The sequence below is a fragment of the Polistes fuscatus genome, unplaced genomic scaffold (assembly GCF_010416935.1).
Source record: "Polistes fuscatus isolate 324 unplaced genomic scaffold, CU_Pfus_HIC Scaffold9, whole genome shotgun sequence".
Classification (NCBI taxonomy): domain Eukaryota; kingdom Metazoa; phylum Arthropoda; class Insecta; order Hymenoptera; family Vespidae; genus Polistes; species Polistes fuscatus.
The window spans coordinates 5,227,321-5,236,964 of NW_025113173.1; the positions used below are offsets into that span (position 1 = coordinate 5,227,321).

Below are 9,644 nucleotides of genomic sequence, written 5' to 3' on the forward strand. Positions count from 1 at the left end.
ATACACGTATCTGTAGTCAACTTTGTCTATTCAATTGCATTCGTCTTCCGTTTTCTATTATTGGAGAAATTCGAGCCTCTTGTGTCTAGATTTGGATCTCAGACAAACTTGAGCATTAGAACGACGACGACGACGAAGGGAGTACGTGTTTCAAGTCTCGTGTCTCGAGGACTTTCCCACTCGAAGGTTCCATTGCAACGACAGGACCTTGGTTTCACGTAAATCGATATCCTTTTCCTACCTCCTGGCACTGTCGACTAAATTTCATACAAACAAATATTGTTCTCACCTATTTAAGTAAACACAATTCTCAGAGTCTAATGAAATTCATTTTCAAACAATTTTATTAACAATTTTTATTTAAATTATGATAATGTTTACTTTCTGTTTTTCTTTTTTTTAATGTTCATTATTTTCGTTAGAACATATTTATTACGAATTAATAATCATTAAATCTTTCCATTAGATGCACGTGGCTGCTCACAACGAATTAGAATATTTTGATTTTCAATATAAATATATTTGAAGATGCCCAGGCCAATATACATAATGCAAACAAAATTATGCTAATGTTTTAGTTTCCCCGTCATTTACATTTTAATATTTACTCGATATAGCCAATATATATATATACCTATATAATATATATATTTTCTTAAAAATTAAATCATTTATTAAGAAAAAAGAAAAAGAAGAAAAAAAAATATAAATATAAATATATCAAGTGTAGTATAAAATGCAATTTAGACGATAATTAAAGATAAAAGAAAATAAATAAATAAATAAATAAATAAATAATTAAATAAGCGTAGCATTTTAACCATTGATAAACGATTTTAACGTGAGAAATAAATATAAGAACGAATGAAATAATAATTAAACAAGAAGATAAATAAAGTGGGAGATAAAAGAAATAAAGAAATAAATAAATAAATAAATAAAAGGATAAATTTCCAGAGAAGATACGAAGACGTTCCTCTCTCGTTACGAATCGCATTCGTCTTTTCGAATCGTTCGTGCGAGGCCCATCCAATTCTTTCAGGGTGAAACCTCATGCTCTGAACCTGTCGGATCGAATTCTCGTACACTCGGGATTATTCTTTTATAGGAAGAAACGCGCACACGAAGTATACATAGTATTCCCTACCCTTTCCCCCCCCCCCCTTCACCACTCCTCCTCCACCTTCTTCTTCTTTTTCTTTTTCTAGGCACACATAGTATGGGAAACGTGCTTAGAGAAAAGTTCTTCTTTGATTTACATCGACTTACATGGAATTTATATCCGACTTGTGTAACATCACTTGAAATTTTTCAATTTACCGTTCGACTATCTTCTTCTTTTTTTTTTTAATTTTCTTTTTTCTCGATATTATAATAATAATGATATACGATAATATAATAATAGATTTATGGATAAAGGAATGTATAAATAGGAATATTAATTCGTAGTCGCGATAGAGGAAACAAATTCTTGTTAAATGGAATAAAAACTCGAGTAAATCGTGTCATTAAAAAATAAAAATAAAAATAATAATAATAATAATAATTTATAGGAACGAACGAGATTTGATTTTCAATCTACTAATATAACAACGTTAAATTATAATATCATTCATTTATTTTTATCCATTCACACTCATTAATATAATATTCAACGATTAATAACAATTTTATAAATTGAAAATAATGTTCGTATCTATTCGAGAAAAGACGAAGAAGAATAATAATAATAAATAGATTTATGAATCAAGGAATGTAAATAGGAATATTAATTCGTAGTCGCGATAGAGGAAACAAATTCCTTGTTAAATGGAATAAAAACTCGAGTAAACCGTGTCAATAAAAAGTAAAAATAAAATTAATAATAATTTATAGGAACGAACGAGATTTGATTTCCAATCTACTAATATAACAACGTTAAATTATAATATCATTCATTTATTTTATCTTCACACTCATTAATAATATTCAACGATTATCAACAATTTTATAAATTGAAAATAATGTTCGTATCTATTCGAGAAAAGACGAAGAAGAATAATAATAATAAATAGATTTATGGATAAAGGAATGTATAAATAGGAATATTAATTCGTAGTCGCGATAGAGGAAACAAATTCCTTGTTAAATGGAATAAAAACTCGAGTAAATCGTGTCACTAAAAAATAAAAATAATAATAATAATAATAATTTATAGGAACGAACGAGATTTGATTTTCAATCTACTAATAACAAGTTAAATTATAATATCATTCACTTATTTTTATCCGTTCACACTCATTAATATAATATTCGTCGATTAATAACAATTTTATAAATTGAAAATAATGTTCGTATCTATTCGAGAAAAAGTCTCGTTATTCGAATAAATCTCGGGAGGGAAAAAAAAGAAAACAAAATCAAAAAACAAATTGGCGAACGTATAAATTGCAATTTACAACGATTTAATTCTTTCCTCTGACTCTCCTTTTTTTCTTTCTTTCTTTCTTTCTTTCCTCTTCCATCTCTCTTATATACTCAGAATCATCAACGGACTTTTGGTTAAACCAAAGCATCCTTCGAAAATGCAATTAAATCACGAAGTAATTAGGTAGATTGCAGCGGTCGACCAAGATGTCCTAGCCACTAGGCACTTTAAAAGACAATCACGGTTCTCTGTCGCCTTGGTTAAGACACGCTCTGGGGATTAGTAATAAAGAAAGAGCAAAACCCAGAAAGAGAAAGAAAGGAAGAAAGAATGAAAGAATGAAAGAAAGTAAGAAAGAAAGAAGATGTGCATTTCGATATCGCGAAATTTTCATCCTTAGCACGTTTCAACGATTTTCTCAAAGCGACACATTTTCTTTTTCCACCTTAAATTGACGATCAGTATGCGACACCACCGAGATCAAAAGAAAAAACCTATACTACTTAAAACCTATTCGCTTTCTATCCTTTCAATGCTGCTTTCTAACAAAAGAAATAAAAAGAATAAGAATTAGTGGAAGAGAGAGGAAACGGATGATCCGGGGGGGGGTAGGGTGATGAGGAGGGGGTCGTAGAAGATAGGGGGGGTGGTGAGGAGGAGGAAAAAGAGAAATTTAAATCGTCCTCGTAGCTCTTTGTGTCAAAAGATTAAAACGATGATAAATTCATTTTACTTTTTATTTATTAATTGCATATATTAATTGCATAGAGTTTTTCGATCACGGTGCCGAAAGAATTCTTTTTATTACGAATCCTTTTCTTCTTTTTTTTTGTTTTTTTGATACTCACATTCGTTTCGTTATAAATTTAATAATTTAATGAATAAATTCTTTGCCAATGCTGACATTTATATTTTTTCTTTCTTTCTTTTATATTTGATTTTATTGAAGTCATTAAATGATCATAAAACAAATGATCAAATTAATTGGTTAATTGTGTATTTTTGTTTTTGTCTCTAGGTGAACTGTGTCGTCCTCTTAATTGCAAAAAGAAGGAATTATGTTTACTCGAGGATACGTTTACCGCAGTATGTGTGTCCAAAAAAGAACTTCATAAGTCTGGGTAAGTTATACATATTACATATATATATACACACACACACTAACATATAGAACGAGTGATCTAACGTATTATCTAACATATGTAACAATCAATCGTTGCTTATTGTTTCCGCTTTTATGGTACTTAATAGCAATTAAACGTAATGTACAAGATACGTGAATAGAATCTATGATGTTAGATAATATCTCTTGCTTGTTTCTCTCCATCTCTCTCTCTCTCTCTCTCTCTTTCTCTTCTATCTTCTATCTTTCTCTTTTGTATATATATATATATGTACGTTCTCAACGAAAGCCACATGACTCGTTTGAAACTCATCTGGAAGTTTCTGAGTTGTGGCTTGCCTCTCCTTCCGACGTCTCGTTAATCGCTAAATTCTATGATAGTTTGCGATCAAATTTTCTACGAGAGAAAAAGAGATAGATAGATAGATAGATAGATAAATAAATAAATAGATAATAGGTATAATACATAATATTAATGAGATCTTAATACGTTTCATTTAATTTCAATTTGAATTAGAATCAAACGTCCTGTATATAATTTTTCTTAATAAATATTTTACGGAACACAAAATACTGACTGTCAACAAAAATTTATCTAAATTTGATTAATCGAATTTTCAATGGGGAAAAAATAAAATCTTACGTTTGGCGTAAGAAAAAATTGAATTTGAATATTAATGATCTTAATACGTTTCATTTAATTTCAATTTGAATTAGAATCAAACGTCCTGTATATAATTTTCTTAATAAATATTTTACAGAACACAAAATACCGATGGTCAAAAAGAATTTATCTAAATTTGATTCATCGAATTTCAATGGGGAAAAAATAAAATCTTACGTTTGGCGTAAGAAAAAAATTGAATTTGAATATTAATGATCTTAATACGTTTCATTTAATTTCAATTTGAATTAGAATCAAACGTCCTGTATATAATTTTTCTTAATAAATATTTTACGGAACACAAAATACTAACTGTCAACAAAAAATTTATCTAGATTTGATTAATCGAATTTTCAATGAGGAAAAAATAAAATCTTACGTTTGGCGTAAGAAAAAATTGAATTTGAATATTAATGATCTTAATACGTTTCATTTAATTTCAATTTGAATTAGAATCAAACGTCCTGTATATAATTTTTCTTAATAAATATTTTACGGAACACAAAATACTGACTGTTAACAAAAATTTATCTAAATATGATTAATCGAATTTTCAATGGGGAAAAATAAAATCTTACGTTTGGCGTAAGAAAAAAATTGAATTTGAATATTAATGATCTTAATACGTTTAATTTAATTTCAATTTGAATTAGAATCAAACGTCCTGTATATAATTTTTCTTAACAAATATTTTACGGGACACAAAATACTGATGGTCAAAAAAGAATTTATCTAAATTTGATTAATCGAATTTTCAATGGGGAAAAAAAAAATCTTACGTTTGGCGTAAAAAAAAAATTAAGTTTGAATATTAATGATCTTAATACGTTTTATTTAATTTCAATTTGAATTAGAATCAAACGTCCTGTATATAATTTTTCTTAATAAATATTTTACGGGACACAAAATACTGATGGTCAACAAAAAATTTATCTAAATTTGATTAATCGAATTTTCAATGGGGAAAAAATAAAATCTTACGTTTGGCGTAAGAAAAAAATTGAATTTGAATATTAATGATCTTAATACGTTTCATTTAATTTCAATTTGAATTAGAATCAAACGTCCTGTATATAATTTTTCTTAATAAATATTTTACGGGACACAAAATACCGATGGTCAACAAAAAATTTATCTAAATTTGATTAATCGAATTTTCAATGGGGAAAAAATAAAATCTTACGTTTGGCGTAAGAAAAAAATTGAGTTTGAATATTAATGATCTTAATATGTTTCATTTAATTTCAATTTGAATTAGAATCAAACGTCGTATATATAATTTTCTTAACAAATATTTACGGGACACAAAACTGACTGTCAACAAAAAATTTATGTAAATTTGATTAATCGAATTTTCAATGGGGAAAAAAAAAATCTTTAAAGAAAAAAATTAAGTTTGACTAAATAGACGTGATATTTCTGGTTAGAGTACTTTTGTCAACGATCATCATTCGTAATTTCAATGATTATTAAGTAAAAATGTGTCTACGTTTAAACCCATTATAAAGCTTTACGTCATGGTGAAATTTACTTTATTCAACAAATTAGTACTTGTTACGAAGTTTGGTACATCCTACGTGTTTTCCCTCTCTCTCTCTCTCTCTCTTTCTTTATGTAGTACTGTCTGACCACCACCATTCGCGATTTGCATTTGTTGTAAATAACGACGCACGAGTTAATTCCACTATGAACTATTATTATCACTATGAATGTAGGAAATGCTACGAAATGGATTAACGTTACTCGAATAAACAGGAACCCGTACAAAACATCATTTCATTTTAGTATCTAATATTTTCTTTTCTTGAGTGTCTCTGCAATTTTTTATATTTTTTCGAGAACACAACTTGTAAATTGAATTATTGATAGAAACCGATGATTATTATTCATTCGAATAATACATAAATATACGGAGGATGTTACTTCAATCCTTTGACGATGAAACTACGAATGTTCGCGTTTCTATGTCACCGACAAAAAAAAAAAAAGAAAATATATATAAAAAATGTATCAAATTTATCAGGAAACGTAGTTAAACTCGTGTAAGTTTAATTTTGGTAAACTACTTTTTGGTATACGTTTGAAATGTAAAATAAATCCCGTATGAATGAATGAATGAATGCATGTGGGTATTACTTACATAATACTCTAGTTCGTAGAAAATAGTAAAAGCTTTTAAAAAGTTCTGTAACGATCCCTATCTTCCTTTTTTTCTATTTTTTTTTTATATTTTTTTCTATTTCTTCTTCTTTTCAATAAAAAGTGGGATGCTCGTAGGTGGTGGTGGTGGTGGTGGTGGTTGGTGGAGATCACTTGAAGGAAACGAAAAATGATCAATCATTTTTATTCTCCCCCTTTTGAAATTTTTATCTCTTTGAATAACTTTTTTTCTTTTATTTGTTTTTTTTTTTTTTCCTTTTTCTTCTCTTTTTCCAGAACATGGAATATGGAAAAATATATTTCTCCCTTTTTTATTTATGATCGATAAAAATGATGATGTGATTTTATTATAAAAATTTTATTATTATTATTATTATTATTATTCTCGGTTCGCAAATGTTTTTCGTAAACGTTAGAGAGAAAATAAAAAATGATATTGTATTTATTTTATTTATTCGTATTTTAATATCGGACACACGTATCTATATATATATATTTGTAATATTATTTTACACATTCATATATTGATTTTTTCATTTCTTTGTATTTTCTTTTTGTTCTTTTAATTCCATCACGTTCGTGTCACGAGCTTGTGTTACGTAAGTGTAACTCGTCAAGAAACGATTTTTATTGGATTAAGGAAGCACTTGAGTGTCTTGTAAGCGTAGAAAACACGTTCCAGTTTTCTTGATCCTCTTTCTTTTAGTTTCTTTTCTTTTTTTTTCCCCTCCCTTCCTCCCTCCCACCCACCTATGTAACACGTGCGAATAATTCGTCTCGATCGTAAGAAATCTCAGCGAAAAATGAAAGAAAAATAATGGAATGAAATGAAATCGTTTAAAGGATAGATAAAAATTGTATAAATTGTATTATATATTTGTCAATGATTATTTGTATAATTAATGTTTTACAGGGACATTGTAATACCAAAATCTTTGGCTGTTCAGCAACGACGAATGAGAGCGGACAGTTCAGCCGATGCACAAGACGACGATGCCTTTTTCGATTCAGAGGACGATGATGAGGATCAGGACGAGTCTAAGTAAGTAACTAAGTAAAGCTTTGTTCTAATCGGATCACAACGCCTGTAACAACAATGGCCGTTCTAACTCTTGCGGTAAATCGTACTTTAAGTACTTCGTGTTCTCTCCTAAAGCATTCAAGTTTTTGTCTTTTTTACTTTTTTGTTTGTTTGTTTGTTTGTTTGGTCCCCTTTTACGAAAGATTATTCGTATTTGTTAAATTGAAGAAGAAAAGAAAAAGAAAAAAAATACAATAAAAAATATTATTTATTCCTTTAATTGAGAAAAATATAATAATTTTTTGAATTAATATATTTTAATTAATAACAACATCTAATATTCTGGTAAATTGGGTGTACAATAATTTGTTTTTCTTTTCCTATCTTTTCTTCTTCACACTTTGTTCTTTCTTTCTTTCTTCTTTTTTTTTTTTTTTTTTTTTTTTTTTTCAGAAAAACAAGGATAACCGCGTACAAAATGATTTACAATTTTGCGTATATCTATATCGATTTTTATAAATCACTCCTATTGGCAATAATAAGATACTTCTAAAGATGTTTTCAACGAGGTACTATACTAGTAATAATAATAATAATAAAAATAATAATAATTTTTTAAACGTAATTGTGAGGAAACGATGCGGTTTAGCGAGAATAGTATATGAGGAAAGAATTGTGAGAATTTAGTTTCCAAGACAATATTCCCTAGTACTACACCTTCTTTCCTTTCTTTTTTTTTCTTCTTTTTTACTCTATTGTTTTTTTTTTTTCTTTTTTTCTTCGTGGCAACGAAATGAAGGTGTATTTTCGCTTGACGGCGGATAACGCCAAACGCGGAAGTTAGGATCTTTTGGCGTGTAAAAAAAAAAGAAAAAAAGAAAAAAAAATAATAGAAGAAATGTGGTGGTGGAAAGACTCGAATAAGTATTTCCATTTAGAAATAAAATTCCTCGGAGAGTAAGTTCTATCTTTTTAAAATAAGAAAGAAGTAAACGAGAGAGAGAGAGAGAGAGAGAAACAAAAAAAAAAAGGAAGGAAGGAAGACAACAAATGAGATGATTGTAGAAAGAGACGAGAAGAGGAGGAGGGGGGGGGATACCAACGAAACAGTTTTTCTTACGTAAATTTACACGAACTACGAGAGCATACAGAGGTAAAAGAATTTTTTCTTTCCTCGTCCACTTCCTCCTTCTCACCCCCCACCAGCCCCTTCTTTTTACTTCGTTTCTCGAAAAAGAAAAAAAAAAAAAGAAATTCAAGACATTAAGGAGGTTTTATTATAAAATTCTTTTTCCATGCGAGAGAAAGAAAGGAAACAAAAGTTCAATGATACGCGCGTAGTCAGAAGATAATTAATTATTCGAATAAATGTAAAACGAAATAATCGAATTATAATAAAACGGTAGAATTGTTATACATGCGCACATATATTTCTTGTTTGTTATTTTTTTTTCTTTTTCATTGTTATTCAGTAATAAAATATAATCAATAAAGAAGAGTATGTAAAAGAGGCCAAATAAAAATTTAAAAATTCGTTGATCATATATTCGTTTTTATTTCAACCAACAAAAAAATAATAATAAAATAAAACACACAACTGGAACGATACTTCCATCATCATCATCATCTTATCGCAAAAAAAAAAATAAAAAAAGGGAATAAAAACTGGATATTTGTCTTGAAAAGTAAAAGAATAGGTTTTGTTTTTTCTTCCCCTCTTTTTTTCTTTTTTTTTTCTAGCCATGGTAAGTAGAAAACGTATAATACGTTCTCTCGAGTTTCTCGAACTATTCGAAACGTCAGAACCGGAAGTCGTCTTCACGAGAACGTTTCTGGTCACGGGGAAAAGGGAATGTAGTAGGTCGTAGGTGTACCACCAGCAAGTAGAGAGAAGTACAGAAGGATCGTTAACGAGGCGTGGCTTTTCATCCACACCCTTAATGACCCTTTATGCGCTTCCATAGGACTTTCTAGCTTTCACACTTCCTTTTAAGATCATGGATAGACTTCTTCCTTTCTCAGTGTTGTGTTAGTAACACAAGTAAGTTCACTAATACTTTATCTCTTTTTCTTTTCCTTTCTTTTTTTTTTTTTTTTTTTACACCGATAGGATCTTTGCCAGAAAAACTTACATGACTTCCTTCTTCCTTCTTCTTCTTTCACGAAATTAAACGAAAAGGAGATCTAGTTTTTAAACATTGTTTTTCTACTAATTATATAATTCTTTTTTCATTCATATTGGATAATAATGTTTTATAATTGTTTTTAT

General features: G+C 28.6%; 1 protein-coding gene across 1 annotated transcript in view; it reads left to right on the forward strand.

Annotated features, from left to right (window-relative positions):
- Positions 1-9,644, forward strand: part of LOC122525295 (proteoglycan Cow) — a 107,523-nt gene that overhangs the window by 68,223 nt on the left and 29,656 nt on the right. The window contains exons 3-4 of the mRNA XM_043648009.1: positions 3,426-3,528; positions 7,268-7,396. Coding sequence (XP_043503944.1) covers positions 3,426-3,528; positions 7,268-7,396 — 232 coding nt within the window. The remainder of the gene's footprint in view (positions 1-3,425; positions 3,529-7,267; positions 7,397-9,644) is intronic.